Source organism: Parus major, chromosome Z (genome assembly GCF_001522545.3).
Source record: "Parus major isolate Abel chromosome Z, Parus_major1.1, whole genome shotgun sequence".
Taxonomy (NCBI): domain Eukaryota; kingdom Metazoa; phylum Chordata; class Aves; order Passeriformes; family Paridae; genus Parus; species Parus major.
Window position 1 is genome coordinate 11,788,206 of NC_031799.1, and position 19,865 is coordinate 11,808,070.

Sequence of the window (19,865 nt, forward strand, 5' to 3'; positions counted from 1 at the left end):
CCTTTCTTTACTCCCAAATTATCTTTATGCCTTTCATTACACTTAGGCAAATTACACTTTTGTACATTAAACTAACAAAATTAGCTCTGAAATACTTTAAGACATATAATATAAAGGCAATAAGTAGAAGTATTGGAAATGATACAACTTCTAAAATTTTTAACTAACTTTAGTCAGGGGTTTTGTTCATCTTCACCCTGGGGATGGGAATAAAAGTTTCTTTTTAAGATACTGTTCCCTGGGCAAGGCCTGATGAGTTTAACATCTTAATGGACTGAGAGCTGCCAGAAGATGCACAAGAAATAAACGGCCAATAACAAATATTAATGCTTGATCATCCTCCCTGGTGTATATCTCAAAAAGCTCACTGAAAACACATGGAAATTTAGTTTACCTGTATTTTCAGTGAAACTTTGTGAACAGTGTTCAGTGTGCCCAGGTGGCCAAGAAGGGCAATGGCATCCTGGCCTGGATCAGCAACAGTGTGGCCAGCAGGAGCAGGGCAGGGATTGTCTCCCTGTACTCTGCCCTGGTGAAGCCACACCTCGAGTGCTGTGTTCACTTCTGGGCCCTTCATCTTAGGAAGGATGTTGAGATGCTTGGATGTGTCCAGAGGAGGGCCTGGAACACAAGCCCTATGAAGAATTGCTGAGTGAGCCTGGGTTGTTTAGCCTGGAAAAAAGAAGGCTCGGGGGAGACCTTGTCACTCTCTACAACTCCTTGAAAAGAGGTTTTAGTCAGTGGTGGGTTGGTCTCTTCTCCTAGTGTCCTCACTGACAGAACAAGAGAACATGATCTTAAACTGCACCAGGGGAAATTTAGGCTAAATATTAGGAAGAAATTCTTCACTTAAAGAGTAATTGGGCACTGGAATCATCTGCCCAGAGAGGTGGTGGAGTCACCATCCCTGGATGTGTTTAAAAAAAGACAGGAGTGGCACACTGCCATGGTTTAGTTGATAAGGCTTGATGATCTCAAAGGTCTTTTCCAACCTTGTTAATTCTGTGATGCTGTGATTCAGTGAGCTGAAAATTGCTGCAAATGCTGGAAGCCAAGTTAATGCTGCCCTCTCCAGCAGTGTCAAGGTGTGAGCAGGATGAAGCTGAACATCTAATGCACAGCCACTGGCTGCCAAAAGCTCAGGATGAAGCTGAACATCTAATTCCCAGCCACTGTCTGCCCAAAGCTCATTGAAGTGGATGATGGGTGCTAAGAGCATTTTATGAGAAATGAATGGCCACAGAGGTCCTGGCTGATTCCCTTGGTGAGGAGTGGGAGAGATATGTTATCTGGATCAGTGGTTGCAATGACAAAGGCTTCTCCATGAAGCAGGGTGTCCTGCCTCACAGATGTGTGTCTGCCTTCTGCTCAGCAAGGGCCATTCCCGCTGTCGCCCCCGAGGAACTGGAGAGAGAAAGTGCAAATTCTTTCTCGGTTGCATCGTTGATGCAAACTTGAGTGTCCTGAACTCTGTCATAGTGAAAAAGGGTGAAAAGGGCATTCTGGAGCTGGCTGACTCAGTCCTGTCATCTTGGTCCCAAGAGGACCAGCAGAAGCCACAGGCTGTGAAACCTGTCTAAGAGGGATAACTTTTGCCAGTATGTTGTGAGGAAGCCTCTGAACAAAGCGGGGCAAGTTACCCAGAACCAAGGTTCCTAAGATCCAGTGACTGGGAACTCCTCGAGTGCTGCAGCGTAAGCTCAGGCATAATGCTCTGAAGAAGCTCAGAAGAACAAGGAGGAAGCAGCAGAATACAAAGCCCTTGGCTCAGAGAATGAAGGAAGCCAATGAGAAATGCCAGGAGCAGGTTGTGAACTGGAGCTGGCTTTCTTCATTGAAAGCTTCTATGTCTACGTCTGAATCAAGGCAGAAGCAAAGATATTGTATGTGATATTATAAAGATATTGTACATGGTATTACCAATAAATCCCTTTTGTGGTGAACTTTAAAAAAAATCCCAACACTAAAACCAAAGTAAAATCATCACAACATAGGACAAAAATGAACAATTTAAGCAAAATGTGCTCCTTGATCCTACACCACAATTATAAGAAAAATTCCCGATGGTCATTTTACTCTATAACACTTAATACTTTTCAATACTTATTTTGCCTGTTACTTCTCCCAGTTAGTATCCTTACCTCAAAATCTTCATGACTGTCCTCATTCTTTAGTAGGAAGAATCTGGGCAGATGCAGGCTCCCACCAAAGCCACTTTCTCTCTCTCTCTCCTCTCCACAGCTGGACAGAGTAGAGAAAATTTAACGGAGGATTCACAGGTTGAGTTAAGGAAGGACCTGTAAAGACTACATATCAAATATTGTCATGAGAAAAACAAAATCAACTTAGAGATAAGAACTGAATTTTTACTAACAAAACCAGAGCAGGTTAATGAGAAGTAAAACAGGTCCTTAGAAACACCTTTCCCACCCTATTCCCTCCTTCCCAGCTCGACCCCCTTCCCCAGCAGCACAAGGAGACAGGGAGTGGGGGTTGTGGTGGGTTCATCCCCTGGTGCTTCTCTCCCTGCTGAGGGAGAGGAGTCATTCCCCTGCTGCACTGTAGAGTCCCTCCCACGGGAGACAGTTCTCCATGAACCTCTCCAATGTGAGTCCATCCCATGGGCACCAGCTCCCTGCAAACTGCTGCAATGTCAGTCCATCCTATAGGCACCAGCACCCCTCAAACCGCTGCAGTAGTGGGTCACTCTTCCGTGAGGTGCAGTCCTTCAAGGACAGGCTGCTCCAGCCTGGGAGCAGGGCCCTCTTCCCACAGGTCTCCCACAGGCTCCCAGGCTCCTCTCAAGCACCCACCTGCTCTGGTGTGGGCTCCTCCAGGGGCTGCAGGTGGATCTCTGCATCCCTGTGGACCTCCCTGTGCTGCAGCAACAGGGGCTGCAGCAGCAGGGGCTGCAGCAGCAGGGGCAGCAGCAGCAGGAGCTGCAGCAGCAGGGGCTGCAGCAGCAGGGGCTGCAGGGGAATCTCTGCTCCGGTGCCTGGAGCACTTCCTGCCTCTCTTCCTTCACTGACCCTGTGTCTGCAGGGCTGTTCCTCTCATGTGTTCTCACCCCACTCTGCTCTATCAGGAATTAAAAATGCACCACAAACTTTGTTTTCATTTCTTCATTAATACATTCTCACAGAGACATTACCATTATTTCTAATTAGCCCAGCCTTCACCACTGGCATGTCCATCTCTGAAGCCACCAGGGACTGGCTCTGCCACCACAGTAGAAGCTTCTGGCAGCTTCTCACAGAAGCTACCCCTGTAGTCCCCCCACTAACAAAACCAGGCAATGTAAAACCAATCCAACTGCATATCATATTTGAAATGCACATATTCATGGTTTTAAACACTGAAATTCTTTTGTAGAAATGCATGTCTTACAGAACCACTGTTGCCAAAGAAGGGGATTCTGATGCAGTGATGGGTAGAAGATGCTGTTTGACTAGATGATCATTGTGGGTTCTTTCCAATTGAATAATTTTCTAGCCTGCTCTGCTCTACTGTCCTCTACTCTATTCGACTCTACTCTATCCTACTCTGGTTTAGTCTCCCTAGCTTCCTACCTAGAATAAAATTATTCCAGATGATGCTTAACCTGAATGACTATAAAAGTGAATACTGGGAATAAGAGGTTTTGTTTATGCTTTGATAGTACTTTTGTTTCCAGTATGGTGAAATTCATTCCAGTGGTTGAAGAACTGGGACCAGTTAAAAAATGTGCAGTCTGATTCTCTAACAGTAATCCTTTGCCTGTGCATTCACAGCCAGTAGCAGAAATAATCTGGATGTGGTTTGTCCTGTTAGCCTCATCTTGTTACCAGTCATAGATCAGAGGACTCTGCTTACCTCATTTGGTAGAACTTAGTGCTGAATATTTCTGTTTAATGTACAGATAAAATATATTATTAACAGATGACTGGTATATATGTTAGAGTGGAAAGACTTACACACATTCTGTCTCAGTCCTGCATGCTTTATTGGTTGCAAGTGTGTATGCCTCATTACCTCTACTCATTTGCTTCTAATTTTTCTGTATGCTGATGCAATGTGCAAAGCCCATTGATAAGTAACTGCTGCAGAGCATATGGAGTGTGGCCAGCTAGTCAGCCAGGGCACACATTCATCTCTGGTGCACACACATTAGATTTCATAACTGCCAGCCAGGACTTCTGGGTTGCAATCACAGCAAAGGAAGACAGAGTACAAAAAGATTTAGGTAAGTGCACTCACCTCAGTAGAGAGACTTTGTAAACCAAAGGTTGCTTATGCTGTTTTTAAGTGATGGAAAAATACTGTATTGAAAAGGCAGATATATGAGTCTGTTGTTTTAATGGTTTAAAGATACCTGTTCTCAGCCTTGTTGAAATAACAAGTAACTGTAATGATTTGGTTGTTTTTGCTATATTTCTTCATGAACTGGTGAATTTTAATAGCTAAAAAGCATAAACCATTGTTTAGGCAGAATTTGCTATGTCAAGTGCGGAAAAGCACAGATACTTTTTATGAAGTAGAAGTGAAGATCCCCTTACTATTTAAACTTTCCATTCCCAGCCCAGAGTCCTGCAAAGCACAGTTCAGCACTCTGAGAAGTGGCAGAAGTAGATTATGTACATGAAAAACACATGGTCATAGAATCATGGAATATCCTGAATTTGAAGGCACCAAAAAGGATCATTGAGTCCAACTCCAGGACAGCCCCAATAATCCCACCATGTGCCTGAGAGAATTGTCCAAGTGCTTCTTGAGCTCTGCCAGGCTGGTGCTGTGACCACTTCCCTGGGGTGCCTGTTCCAGTCCCCAAAAACCCTCTGGGTGAAGATGTTTATGCATGTTTCTTGTTTCAAGGTGCTGAATTGTATTTTAAAAAGTAATCTAAGAATACACATAGGACACTAATTTCAGAAGTTTTGCAGTCAGTGGAGGTAGACTAAGTCCTAAATAGAGTGTATCTTACCTGTGCACATCTCTTTTGCTTTTCCAGTAAGGCAGATACAAGATTTGTATTTCCAAAAGGGAAAAGTTTGACTTAAAAACAATTCAGTCATTAAAATGTTGTCCATGCAAAAAAAGTCTGAAACCTTTGTCCTGGAAAAAATTATGAATACAAGTCAGTTTGCAAAGGTAGAACTGAGCTTTGTCTGCTTTATTTGTTTCATTACGTAGCAAGGGACTAAATAAAGGTCTTCACTTTGTTTTAAGTTTTGTGTATCACTTGGACAACATTTGCCATCTCCAGACTGACACTTGCATTTTCTGCACAGGATGAACATTGACATCACTTCAGATTTAAGTGTTGTGAATTGGTGGGGGGGTGGCAAGATCTGAATTGCTGTGTGTGAAAAAAAAAAATCTATATGAACTGAATATGCCATTTATGTCTTTTCAGGCTCTGAGGAGATAGGAAGCGGGAGCTATGGGCATCGGTACATCACAGACACAGTGACTGGTGATGGTGATGGATTTGATATTGATGATTCAGACTACGACATTTATATAGAAGAGGTGAATGTTATAATTTCTCTTTGGCATTTCTGTTTTCTTTATAGTCTGGATATTTTAAAGTGTCTGGTCCTGTGAGGAAGTTTAATATCTGATATTAAATGCTTAGATATAGTGATGTGGTCACTTCTTTTTCTTCATTGAGGATGAGTTCACTGCCTCAGATCTGTATCTTGAAAGGTGTTAATTTCATTTCCCCATAGCATTTTAGTTTTACTGAATTAATGTTTCTTTACTTCCTTTCAGCTCAGACCACTTCCTGCTATTAAAGGAGGCAACAGGAAATTTCTGGTTGAAACTAAGGTCACACCAGAGTCTAGTTCCAGGCTCCTGTCACGGGTCCTTACAACCACTTCTGAACCCACTCCTTCCACTCCTACCAGCACACGACCTTCCACCACAGCGAGGGCGACCACGGCGTGGGCAGTGAGGAGGGGCAGCGTGTCCCCTGCCGCGCGCCTCTTTGACCTGTCCTGCGACGAGGCCGTGTGCTCTGCAGACAGCTTTTGCATCAACGACTACGACCGGGGCGGCTCACGCTGCCACTGCAACCTGGGCAAAGGAGGGGACACGTGTGAGGAAGGTAGGCTTCTGTGTGCCCACTGCTGCTGGCTGCTCTTTGTCTGGGTCAAGGAGCAGCTTAGCAAAGAACCCACCAGTGTGCACCTTGGGAATAGCCAGCTGGGCTTTGTGGATCCCTACCAGCAGTAAATTGCAGTTCAGGCATCGCTCCCTTTGCTTTTTTTTTTTCCTTGGTGAGGTGGGGAAAAGTTATTCCTTTATAAAGCTGAATGCAGAACCTGTGTAAAGATGCACAGGGGAGGTTAATCCTCCTTTCTCCACCTAAGAGTCAGGGGTTGATGGAGCAGGTATGTTGCTAATCACCCGGGTGTGGCAGGATCCGATCATGGTACCCTCAGCTGGAAGCTGAGGACATTCAACCCCTTCTTGTCATTCATCTTTTGGCAGCAGCTGAAGCCCTGAACCACCCCCATTTTCTGTGTGTTCCAGATGATGTTGGTCCCACAGCAGGCATGTGAGAGAACTCCCATTGTAAAAACACCTCCAGAGGAGCTTTCCCCATGTCTGCAGGTCTGCAGTGCCACACTCATGTCAGGCAAACTGGGACAAGGGAGGAACAAAATCTCATCCCCATTTCAAAAAAGCTTGTCCTGAAGGCTGAGTCCACATGTGGAAGTGTGTTTGTCAGGACTTGCCACCCATCCTATTGCCTTTTTCAGGGCAGCTGAGCCATGGCAAGAACTTCCTGAGCTGAAGGAAGTAGTCCTTCTTCTTCTTCCCTTGTTGTCTTCCTGTTCTTTCCCTCTAATGACCTAAACTCTCCCTTTCACAGTGTTAACACTGAGCAGATCACCTGGTGAGCCAGTCTGGCTTTCTCACCAGGCGATAAGTGCATCTCTTTTTTCCCCTTGAAGTAATTTTTTCTTCTGGTTTGGTGACCAAGAGGTCAGGTGAATGCCAGGGCTCATGAAAAGGAGATATCCACTGGTGCTGTTCCCCCAGTTAAGAAGGAGTTAATCTGTCCATCCCTCTGCATGCTGATCTGATCTGCCAAAACCTTGTCATACAGCAGGGCATCAGAGAGCCATGCTTCTTCTACAGGGTCACGTTAGACCTTCATCTTGCACAGTGTCAGGCATCAGGGATGCAGACACTGAGGGTGCTTTATGTTCTTCAAACTGGAGTGCTGGAACAAAGAGAGCTCCTTCTGAAAACAATCTGTTGTGACTCAGTGACATGGAACAGCTGCAGATATGATTTTAGGCCTCCATCAAGTATGAAGAGTTGAGGGTTTATTTGAACTGACAAGGCCATATACAGCTTGTAAAGCAGTCTGTTAACATCAGTCCAAACCCTTCATTTTTCACAGGGGAGTGTTATTCCAGAGTAACCATAATGTGCCAATGCTCCCTTGTAGTGAGTTTGTCTTCCGCAGCCAATATTGTTAAAAAATATGTTAATCTGAATGGAAACAGACTCTTCTTCACATTCAACAGCTGCATGGCACTCTGATCCATTCAGTTCTGCTTGTGATCAGGACATGAGATAATTGTTCTCTGCTGAAGTTAATTCAGGTTTATACCACCAGTCCCCTTCACCTCAACCTGAAATATGTATGCCTTGCAAGCAAAAATGCTGAGAGAACTCTATCCAGATTCAAAAACTGAGTGAGAAAAATGCACTCAGTATTCAAATAGCAAAGAGGAATAGGACTCCTCATCCTTCCTTCCTCATTAGATTTAAATCCACTGTAAATATAAAACTCAGGCCTGAAACTGTGTCTGTCCTCATTGCTTCTTAGGAAGATAAGCTGCAAAGGTAATTTTACAGCTGGCAATGGCTAGCAGTAAGACATGTCTGATTTTCATTTTCTCTCAGGGTCAGGGTCTAACACAAGACAGCAAAGGGTGAGGGTTGATAATTGACAAGAAGAATAAAAAGAGCTACTGTTGCAGCCAGGGATGGAAAGATGCCTGCAGGGACTCTCTTCTCCCCAACACTCCTTTTAGCTTCTGCCCTGAGCTGACTTACAAGAAGTGCTGGAAGCTGCTGGGCTGTTATGAGACATCCAGTGATTCTCCAGATGCTGGATACAGCAGCTACAGAGCAGCAGTGACTAATGCTGCTTAAAGTCTGGCCACATTTCCCACGTGTGTTTTTGTAGTCCTGCAGAACAGAAAATGACTTTGTCCTCTTGTTCTTAAATTAATTCTTAAAAGAAAATAAATATAATGTTGATGGGTTCTCTCTTCTATAACAAGGATGAGAACCTGGAGAAATTTCCTCTGAACTCTCTGATTAAAGTGTTGAGCATTATTTGGCCCTCAGTATACTGCTTTTTTCCAAGTTCACCAGTGAATAAAGGAATTAGCTGTATAAAGTGGTGGAAGGACAAGGGAATAGGTTAACTGATTGCTGACTGATTGCTGACTAATGGTTGTCTCTAGAGGAACTCTGCCTTTCATTGGCACCTGATGTTATCAAGTACTAAATGTATATATTGATTTTTATACAGAAGGAAACTGCTACGTAACATGCTTCCCTCTTTGCTTTTCAGACATTAGTATCCAGTATCCTCAGTTCTCTGGCCACTCATACATCACCTTTGAACCGCTGAAAAAGTCCTATCAGACATTTCAAATTACCCTTGAATTCAAGGTGAGTTTAAGCAATTCTCACACTTGGAGTTTTAAATTTTATTTACTTACTCTGATGCGGTGAACAATAGAACAGTAACTTAGCTTCTCTTAGCTTCAGTGTAATTGTGGTGAACCTCTGCATAAACCTTCATCTGCAAAGGTCTGGCTTAACTCTCAGTGAATGTAAATGAAGTCTGTAGGCAGCTGAAGGGTTTTCATCCATTGTTGGTATGCACTGCATGAGAGAATCCCTGGGACTAGTAATTGTGGACTAGCAGCGATGTACATTGGCAAGGTTATAGTCACATGGAGGAGCTACAGGCTGAAGAACACACAGAATTTTTGTGAATTAGGATTTGAAAGTGGTATGCAGTATTTTTGTGGACAAAGGATTATAATCCTGTCATACAGAGCAAAACACTGCCCTATATGTAGTATTCCATCCCCTCCCTGCAGGATTTAAGGATGGACATTATTTCCTCCCTGCTGAAGTCTGGAACATGGGCTACTAATGCATTCAGGATACCATGGTAGTTAAAATGCAGGTCTAAAGTGGGGATACATCCCATGCATGGCTTGTGTTGGTGATGTCTGTTCATTATGGACAGAACATATAGGGCTGCCTCTAGGGAGGGTGGCCAAGCTCTTGGATGCATCCCACCCCCACATAAAGCAGACTGACCTGCCTCACAGTCTGGGAAGGAGACTGCTACTAAAGCAGCAATCAGTTGCCTCAGTGGGGATCTTACATTCCTCTTGCAATTTGTCATTTTGAAAAACAGGATGGCTGCAAAATGCCACTGTGTCAGCTGCTACAAGCATATGGAGAAATGCTGCCAGCACAGGTTGTTTGGCTTGAGGAGTGTCAGTCTCATGGAACGTGTGAAGTAGGGCGTATGTATTCATGCACAGTGAATCTGTTGTGTCTACACTTACCGGGTTTGCTAGGACATTCTTGCTAGACTCTTTACTCAGGAATCTTGTATGGGATACATCTGACAGTCTTTAATACTTCCAGGCTTTTTTTCAGGTCTGGTAGTGTCATACTTTTAGAGATAGTCTTCAATTGTTTAACCATTAAGGCAGTGATTTGCTAGGTTTTTCAAATGCAGGATTCAAAACTGATCAAACAATTTCTGATTCTGCAAGTTAAAAACTCATTCTGAAAAATGATTACTCTTTTCTGGAGAAAAGCCCCCCACTGCTGCTTGCTTTTATCTGTAATTGTAAGGCTTTGATTTTTCGTGTTGACGCAATGATTGCAGGCTGAATCTGAAGATGGTTTGCTGCTGTACTGTGGAGAAAATGAACATGGCCGTGGTGATTTTATGTCACTGGCAATTATCCGACGTAGCCTCCAGTTCAGGTAAAACCTCCATCCTAAATCTGATGTAAAGAGAAGGGGCAATTTCTGCCTCCTGGGACTGCTGTAAGTGATGAATATCTCCAGTGTCTTTGACTTCTGCCCCATACAGTGCACCAAATGGACAGTATAATTTCGTTCAAGAGTTCTTCAGTAGTTTTCTCTCTCTTCCTTCTTTAGTGTGTGAACATGTGCCCTGTTGAGCTCTTTTATTCAGGCCTCAGTGTAAAGGCAAAATGATCAGTTTTCTTTAAGGCATTTGTCTGGGGCTCTTAGCTATATTACCAGAAATGCCAGTGAGCCACTCTATTTGCTGAGCTGTTGGTATATTGATGGCATATTGAGTCAGTGTTTTTATTTCACAGAAAAGGACTTGCAGATAATGTAGCAAAACAAAGGATGTAATGCCAGCAAGGGGACAGGAACTTCATCTTATATGCCTTGTTTAGATGATTCCTTGTTTAGATTTTTTTAAAATGGAGAGTGTTTCTTGCAGTCAGATAGATATGAAGCAAGTGAAAGAGTATTTCCAGGATCTCCTTACTTAGGAGGGGGAGTCCTTTGAAAGTGGGGAATAACAAAATGGATAATGTGTCTTAGTTGTGTTTCTTCACCTGCACTGCATTATAGTCAGGGAAAATGGTACATTTGTGCACATTCAGCTCCTGAAGGCCTTCCTGTCAATCAGTGCTGAGTTTCAAATAGACTAGCAGAGTTATTAATGTAGCACTGCCTTTCACCAGGGAGCTAGCCAAATTCCCAGGAGAAATTACTGTGATAGCAGGAACTCAGATTGTAATACCCTCCACCTTGAAGCAGTTTCAGCTATTGGCAAGCTTAGCAGTGCACTCGATATGGACAGAGAAGGCAAAATCTTCTCCACATTAAAAAGACTGATAGTGAAGTTTGAAACTTGGAACAGATCTGATGTAGACTTGTCTGATTTTCCTGTGCTAATATGCAGTGTGTAACAGAAAGATTCCTGAGTGCAAAAAGAGTATTTGGAATCTAAAATCTACTTTTAGTTATTTGATTAATATAAGATTATCACCTTTCCCTCTCTGTCACATGCTCCCAGGTACAACTGTGGCACTGGAGTTGGAATCATAACGAGTGAAAACAAAATCAAGCTGGGAAACTGGCACAGTGTCACATTGTTCAGAGATGGGGTGAATGGCTGGCTCAGGATGGACAACAATGCTCCAGTGACAGGAAAATCTCAGGTTGGTAATCCTGCCCCTGTGGCTTGATCTTGGGGTCCCTCAAAATTATAATGAAGTTTCTTTTCTTGCCATCAGAAACATGATCAGATTAAAAAGGTGTAGTTTCACTTATTGGTGTTAGAACATTTAGTGAACTAGGATCAGAGTACAAGTTACTCTTCCAAATATGTCATCTAGAAATCACAGAGATAAATATCTCAGGGCTGAATCCCCTCACAGTTTCCCTGTTGTGCTCTATATATGCTCTCAAATACAGGCTGTTAGAAGTTTACTAGATTGTACAGCTGCGGTCCCTGATTGCTTTTTTTTTTCAAGCCTCAGAGAGCTGCACTGCTTCCTCAGACATAAAAAATAGATGCATAGTGTATATAAGTATATATTTATGTATAATATGCATATACTCACAGAAAATTTGTGCACAGAGGTGTAATTAAATGCATATTCTGGAAAAGATTTAAGCATAGTAATGGAGATAGACATTCTACCCTTTACTTATGTTAACACCAGCAAGTTCATACAAAGCTGACAAGATAAAATATAATACAGGAAGATTCTTTGACTTGCTCATCTGTTGCTGGGCCAGAAAACAAAATTAAGGCACTAGAAGAAAAAGCAATTTCAAATTGTTTCAGATGTCTTTCCTTTGATAGCCATCCCTAGCCCTGAAAGAAAGCAGCTTCAGATGTCTTATTACCTCCCACTTTCATGTGCAGGCACTGAGGAGAAAAAAATTGCAGTACATTGAGTTCTCATCAGCTGGAAATGACAGAGGAAAGAATTTCAGCGTGGCATGTGCTGCTGTTACCAATGCTATGAGGCCATGCATAGGGCAGATGTGAATCAGGAGAGATATGGACAGTTTCTACAGTGTACTGTGCAAGTGAACACCTGCAGACTCTGTAACTGCAGCTTATTTAGCCTGGCAAAATACAGGCTGTGGTGACAGAATTTATTGTTATAAACACTGTGAGGGCAGGGCAGGGGAGAAAAATCCTAAAAGATTTTAGGCTAGAGGTCAGTGCTGTCAAAAGCACAGGTTGGTAAAAACTGGCCCTGCATAACTGAGAATTTTAAATGCTTTCTTCCAAAGGTCCATGGGGTTTTGAAAGAACTGTGGAGTAAGAAGCAAAAATCATATTTTGATCAATTTGTGGAAGGAATTTTGACTCAGTTGACCACAGTAGCCTGGAGTTTGGGTCAGTGGTCCAAAATGGTTCTATTGGTTTTTGATGTTTTTCGTTCTTTCCTGTGCACTGTAGCAGTTTTAGTAAACTTGTATATGTAGGTTTCTGTAAATTTGTTAAAGAGATGGGCAGTACATCTAGCAATGGCAAAGTAAGCAGAACCCTGCTGAAATCATTATTTTACTGGCCTTTGCCTTTTCTCTCTTTTTTTTTTTTTTTTACCTTCTTTTTCTAATTTGATTATTATTCAATACTGAACACTTGTTGGGTTCTGTCTGAAAGACAACACTTCATTGGTCTGTCCCTCAGGGCTTAGGGTTTAGAAGACAAACATTTTTTGGCAAAAGAAAAGGAAGAAATTGCAGCAAAAGACAGACCACGCCCTCTCCTCAAAACAGTGATTTTTAGCCTTTTTTATTGTGTTTTTAGTTCATGTTATCGTGATGGGATGCAGATGAAAAAGGTTGATTTCAAATGGTGGACTGATTTGGGGAATGACTAACAGGAAAGAATTACCAATGAACAACCTACATATTCTCTGACACAGTTCTTCACAGAGGAAAAAAAATTGATTGTAAACCACTGTGGCTTAATGAGTTCTCCTGGGTTATATCTGTTACACAGCATGCTGTGCTCTGCTCCCCTTTCAGGGCCAATACAGCAAAATCACGTTCCAGACTCCCTTCTACGTTGGCGGTGCTCCCAGCGTGTACTGGCTGGTCAGGGCCAGCGGCACCAACCGCGGCTTCCAGGGCTGTGTCCAGTCACTCAGCATCAATGGCAAGATAATCGATATGAGGCCCTGGCCATTAGGGAAAGCTCTCAGTGGTGCTGACGTTGGTGAGTGTGATGGTGTGGGGTCTTTTATCAGTGACCTGGGGTTACCTTTAATCCTATTGGAACAAATTGAGCGACGGTCCTGCTTTGAGAGATGGAAGATGCAGTCTCTGTTTCTGTCCTGGTTTTCCTCGGTTCCTTTGCTCATTGCTGTTGCTGGGTCTGTAGCAGGACAGTTCCTCACACTGTGCAAGCAAGCCCTTTGTGGACACACTTCCTGTGCACAATAAATAGCAAACCCATTTTCGTGAGTGAACAGTAAGATCTGTGTTGCAGATATCATTACAACTGCACCAGTGTTTCTGCCAGCATCTCTCAGGGCACCTCTTCATGCCCCTGACTGACACAGTCATGTCATCAGAAATCAATGGTATGTATGCTGAGCTTGCACTTGAAAAAATACGGGCCCAACAAAATGTGTTTTGCCTAGAGACATCGCTGCACTTGTTCAAAGTAATAGATGGATCTCTCAGACCCACAGCAGTCCTGTGGATATTACAGAGGACTTTCTGTGTTACACCCAATCACTGCTGAAGCATATAGGCTTTCCTGTATACCATTCTTTGTTTTGCTTTCCAGAGTCATGGTATGATTTAAAAATAGCTTGGAATAAACACTTCCAGCAGCTTTATGAAGTGTTATAATAACATTATTTTCCCTTCACAGAGTAAAAGATGGAGAACTAGGAAAGCTAATTAACTAGTCTTGTCTTATTTATTAATGTATTTCATCCATTTAATGGGCACTTGAAAAAAGGCAAGGCAACAAAATACTTGCTTTAATGATCTCCCAGTCTAAACAGTATAAGAGTAAACGCAAGACAGAAGGCAAGAGGTAACAGTGAGAAATAGATTCCATGCCACCAAACTCTCCCAGCCATGCTTCAGCCACAAAGCCATCTTTCTTCTCTTCTGTATCTGTGCAATTGACCTCCCAAGAAAGAAATGATTTATGAGAAACTTCTTAACAATTGCTCTGTATTCTCTAGATAACATGGCCAAACTTCTGTGCAGTATAGGGGTAGAACAGACTGGCTCAAGAAACAGTTGCTGCAAAGAGTATGATTTTGGAAGCAGAGTGTAATTTCATGATAGAGTGAGAATCTATGGAATTTAGACAGATGAAAGCCCTGCTGAACTTCTCTAGCCCTAATCTCTATTGCCTTTTGGGATGCAGCTTGCTTCATTCCCATCCATGAATGCTCCACATACTACTGCATTAACAATCAACATCAATGAAAATAAATGCTATGCTCTGCCATGTGTGACTCGAAACTGACTGATAAAGCCTTACTGTCCTTGTGTGACTGCACACATTTATATGAAACTGTACCAGAAGAGACTTGCAAACAATAGGTCATGTAAGTACAACTTAAAATAAAAAAAATGCAAGTAAACTCTGCTAGGGTTTAGGAGTTACTTTTGCCAGTCAGTCACTTGGAGTTTCTTTTCTGTTGGCACACTATATGAATCAGGAGTGCTGTGCTACATGGCTCACAGAGGGTGGGGACGGTCCATCCGTCTCTGTGCTCTCTCTTCTGGCTACAGCAGAGGTGCCACTGATCCTCAGCTGAGGGATCAACAGAGGAGGCACCACATGTGGACTGGAGTGGGCATGGCAGGATCTGGGACTCCTGCTGCAGCTTCTCTCCTTCTTCATCTGCCATTGCAGCCAAGCACATGCAGCCACCACACTTGCAGTTTGCCTCTTCAGCACAGTCACCTATGCTGGCCCAAAGGCTGTGAAAAGTCACTGGGACATTGGGAGAGCAGCCTGTCCTTAAATACCAAGACTGCTCTAGTTCAATCTGTTTCTCAAACCAGGGGGTCCCATGACTGTCCTACTGCTGTGGTCTTCCTTGTTCTTTTTTCTTTCTCAAAAGCTTTGTTTAACTCTCATCTGTATGAACAAACTGCCAACATTGATTAACACTGGAGCAGATGCAGCAAAGATGAGCATTATCTTGGTTTTCTGTTTGTATCTTCACACTTGATGCATAGAGAGTCTTGTTTGCACACGTCTTGACTCTGTTTCCTTGCCTGTAAAATATAGCTAGTGCTATTCTGTCAGTGTCACAATAATTGGTGAGTATATGAGTGATCTGAGGGACAAGGTAGCTGTCCTGCCTTGGTTCACCTGTGGCCATTACAGTGCAGATCAGAAAGTAGATCAGTGAGCACTGCCAGCACCCTTGATCCCATGTCTGGGCTTGGCAGATGTAACTATCCCCTTCCATGGAGAAGGTGCATTTTTTCCCTTCCAGGGGACTGGTATGTTTTATCTGTGCTCCTCAGGTTAGCCCTGGAATTCTGTGTCATGGCTGCTGTACTCAGACCTTCCCTCCATGCAATGAATATTGGTCCTGGCAGGAGATTTGTAGATGTGCAGTGTGGGACAAGTCTGGTCTATCAGGGAGTTGTACCAGGTGACCTGTGAGTTGTTACTGCTTCTGCCCTGATTTAGTTAGAAAAGATTGATTTCTAGTGTGGAGAGCAGAGTGATTGGGATGGACCAGCACACCAGCTATTTATATCTGCATATTTGTTTGTGGTTTTCTTTCTGGCTTTGGGATGGGAATTCTAACTGTACAAACACCAGTGCCTCACTGAAGATGTGTAGAGACCTGCTCTTGAAACTGTCCTTACAATCAGAGTACTGTATTTAAACAAAAAATACAGCAATAGTTTTTCAAGACTTCTCTTAATCACCTCAACTTGCAAAACTGCTCCTCACTGTTTATTGTCAGATCTGCCTCATGAAACCTTTGTAATCTCAGAGGTGATAATTCCATGTCCCTCAAAATAAATGTGTAGTTCTTAGTTTGCTATAAAACACTAAGCCCCACCAAATGCTGTGCTTACCATTGAACACCACAAAAGTCTTTCTTGGTCTTTCTTACTTTATACAATCAGTTTGTTACTATTGACAAAGAGAGAGTTATTTGATCAGAAACTAAATGAGAAAATAAATTTGACAAGAACTTCAATTAGATGTACATTTGATGGTTGCATAGTCTGACTTCACAGATGTCAGTTTTAAGAAGCAAATGAGAATTTATTTTTTCTACAACAGGTTCAGCTAAAATCCAGCAATAAGAAATAACCTCCTTGTTGCTTAATTTGATGTGCCAGCACAGTAGAGATGCTTCTTAAAAAGCCCATATGTTGATGATATGGATCCCTTTTAGTGTGGACAAGAGGGTTATAATTTTGTCTAACAAGATTAGTTGATGATGATTAACACCTCCCATGCTCAGCATGGCATGAATTTATGGTGAGCAAAGAAGCACTTAAGATAATTGAAATTAAACATGGCATGGTGCTTGTAAACAATTTAGAGAAATTTTTATCTTATGAGAAAACAGGAATAGCAGACAAGAAATACTCCAGGGAATGACTGAAAGTTACATCTATAATGTTTTGCTTTTAAGATTTTTGCTACTTTTTGCTATTTATAAGGTGTCTTGCTGGTCAGATATTAAAAAATATATATGAATAATCAAGTTCCCTTGTCTAAATTGCACACCATTTGATAAATGGCGAAAAAATCTAGGCAGAAGAGCAAATTGTGTTGGTTAGTAGCAGTGATCAATACCCAAATAAATCTTTGACACACTTCTCCAATAAATTGACTCTCGTGTTTAGGTGAGTGTAGCAGTGGCATCTGTGATGAGGCAGCCTGCATCAACAGTGGCACCTGTACTGCAAGCAAAGCAGATTCTTACATTTGCCTTTGTCCTCTTGGATTTAAAGGTCATCATTGCGAGGAAGGTAAGTGTTTGCTGGGATGCCTCTATTTCTTTGTGTGTGTTATTTAGTGTACAATGTATTTTCCACTTAGAGACACCCAAGGAGGTTTCATACAGTTACACTGGCAGAGGACAGTACTTGTCACTTCATCTTTTTGAAGTCACATACTGAAACCCTTCCCTTACTGCTTTGGAGCTACATCCACCTCCTATGTAATCTGTGATTTTCAGACCTCTTTCCTTGTTTAAACTAGCTGTACCTAAGCACCTTGAAATTCCTGTTCAGAAGTTTAAAAAGGTACCACTCCATGACTGCATGTTAATTATAAAAAAAAATACCCACCTTTCTCCTGAAACCAGTGTCAGTTATATATTTTGAAATGTAAAGGACATAATGTCAGTTTCCTGCTAATATCAGAGATACAAGTACTAAAATACATGTGGCATTATTTTCTATGCTGTAGAATTTTCATACCACCACACACTGTGTGTATGTTTACTACTTTAAAAGGCACTATTATGAATCACTAAAGAAAAGGCACACAATGCTTTACAGTACAAATACATCCATGGAAAAGGAAGGGAATAAGTAGTATTGGGTGGGATTAAAAAATATTTTTAATTTTGATTAAAAAAAAGCAAACAGGCTGTTTTGCTAATTATTAGCTTAAATACTTAACACAAAGAACAGTTGGTAAGGGTCAATCCTTTATGTCTGAGCCTCAAGTGACCTGCTTGTGATTTCTGGATTTCCAGCACTCACCTTGACCATACCTCAGTTCAACGAATCCTTAAGATCATTTGCTAGCACACCCTGGCCCTTGGAACCACAGAACTACCTTTCCTTCATGGAGTTTGAGCTGACATTTCGTCCAGATTTAGAGACTGGTGTCCTTTTGTACAGCTATGACACAGACAGCAAGGACTTCCTCTCCATTACCATGGTGGCTGGCTATGTGGAGTTCAGGTTCGACTGTGGCTCAGGAACCGCTGTTATCAGGTAAATGGTGTTGCTTGTGTTTCCTTCCCAACAGTGCCACGGTGCTGATCCAGGAGGAGAGCACTGGAAAGAGTCACAGCCTATGATGAGGTGTGAGAGCCCCTTGGTCCCTAGTGCCTGTGCTAGGGAAACACAGAAGCACCAAAACTGGGGTCAAGGGGACAGGATTTTCTTTCTACATCAGTTTACGTTTCAGAGCTTTGTGCTTTGTCTTACTGCAGATATTAATGTCTGTGTATGGTATTACAGTAATTCCCTTCTTGCCCCTATGACACTGCACCATAGCCAGTTGGGGGTCTATAAGTATTTTATGCATATACTTTCTAGCCACAGGGTTTCACAATATTAGCACTAATGTGAGCAACCTACATTTTTTTGGTTTCCAGTTCCAAGCAGGAGTGCCAGGCTGGAGGTAGCACAAGAAGATACACCTCCAGGTTCCTCCACTTCCTCATAGTGATGTTTTTTGAGGGACCTGAGCCTAGTATGCAATTTGTACAATGTCAAAAACATAAATATTTTGTTTAACCTAGTCACCGAGATTCCCAGAAGGACCTTCTGTGAGTGACTCATTGCATCCTAAAATTAATGTCTAGGAGGATAGATGCAGTAAAATGCCTCACAAACACCTCTCTCTCCCTGTGTTGCTGAATGCTCACTGGGCAGCTGTTCCTAGGCTTTCTGAAAAGGCACTGGGCTGAACAGAGGCACTCTGTATCTTGGATATGGCCCAGGAAGCTGCCAGTTTGACCAGGCTGACCTGATACTTAGAAATTATCTATATAAAGCTTATGGAAAATGTGTACACTGTGCAAGTCTTGCATACCAATGATTCCTGTGGATGAGCATCAGGAATTTTGACTATACTGTGATTAGGGGAAATGGATTTTACACTGAATGAGGACTGAAGCAAAAAAACTCATTCAGTTTTGTAGACAAAATGGGATATGAAATTTCAAGGGAGCAAATGCAAAATAATGCACAAGCCTAACAATGCACAGCTGTGGAAAAACAGTTAATGTTGTCAGACAGAGAAACATCCTGGAGTCGTCATGGATAGTTCTGTGGAAGCAACAGCAAACTGTTTAGAGACAAATACAGAAACCTAAGTACAATGCAGAGAATTATTAGGAATGGAAGAACAAAGAATGTCTCTGCTGAAGCCCACAATACACCCTGTCTTGAAAACTGGCTGCTATTCTGGTCACATTATTTCAAAAGAAATTAGCAAAATTAAAAAGGGAGAGTAGTTTTGACATCCAGGAGAGAAAATGAAACATCTTCCACAAAGCTTTTCCACAGCAGGACCTTTCAAAAGAAAGAGTTTGGTGGAAGTATCATAGAGGTTTTTAAATAATGAGTGGCATGGAGATTAATGAGTATTCTGTATTTTTTCAGTATGGAAAGAAAATAAAGAACCAAAGAAAATAAGACTTTTTTCTTTGGGTTTGGGTTGGATTTTTTTTTTTTTCAGAGGAGTACATAAATAAGTTGTGGAAACTAACTGTCACAGCAAGTTACAGATGCTGGAACTATAAATAGGTTTTAAAAAATGGACAAATTTGAAGAAAGATCCATTGAGGGAGATCAAACACAATTGTACGGATGCAGCCTCTGACTCAGGAAATTGCTAAATGACAAGTTGCCAGAAGCTGGGAGGATATATCAAAGGAAGAACCACTTCATACTTGCCCTATTCTATTCTCTTGCTGAAAAGTGACAGAAATAGCTAATTTTGGAGACCTTTTCTCCAACTCAGAATAGCCCTTCTTACAACAGCCTTCAATCTTTACTGATTGCAGCCTTCTAATTCCTGTTACTGGCAACCATAAAATATTAAAGTA

At 42.1% G+C, this 19,865-nt stretch overlaps 1 protein-coding gene across 2 annotated transcripts in view; it reads left to right on the plus strand.

Moving 5' to 3' along the window:
• The window catches only part of EGFLAM (EGF like, fibronectin type III and laminin G domains), a 73,645-nt gene that overhangs the window by 36,228 nt on the left and 17,552 nt on the right, over positions 1–19,865 (plus strand). For both annotated transcript variants that reach the window (XM_015615282.2, XM_015615283.3), the window contains exons 8-15: positions 5,393–5,508; positions 5,752–6,088; positions 8,585–8,685; positions 9,932–10,032; positions 11,108–11,252; positions 13,087–13,276; positions 16,918–17,043; positions 17,778–18,021. In XM_015615282.2, coding sequence (XP_015470768.1) covers positions 5,393–5,508; positions 5,752–6,088; positions 8,585–8,685; positions 9,932–10,032; positions 11,108–11,252; positions 13,087–13,276; positions 16,918–17,043; positions 17,778–18,021 — 1,360 coding nt within the window. The remainder of the gene's footprint in view (positions 1–5,392; positions 5,509–5,751; positions 6,089–8,584; positions 8,686–9,931; positions 10,033–11,107; positions 11,253–13,086; positions 13,277–16,917; positions 17,044–17,777; positions 18,022–19,865) is intronic.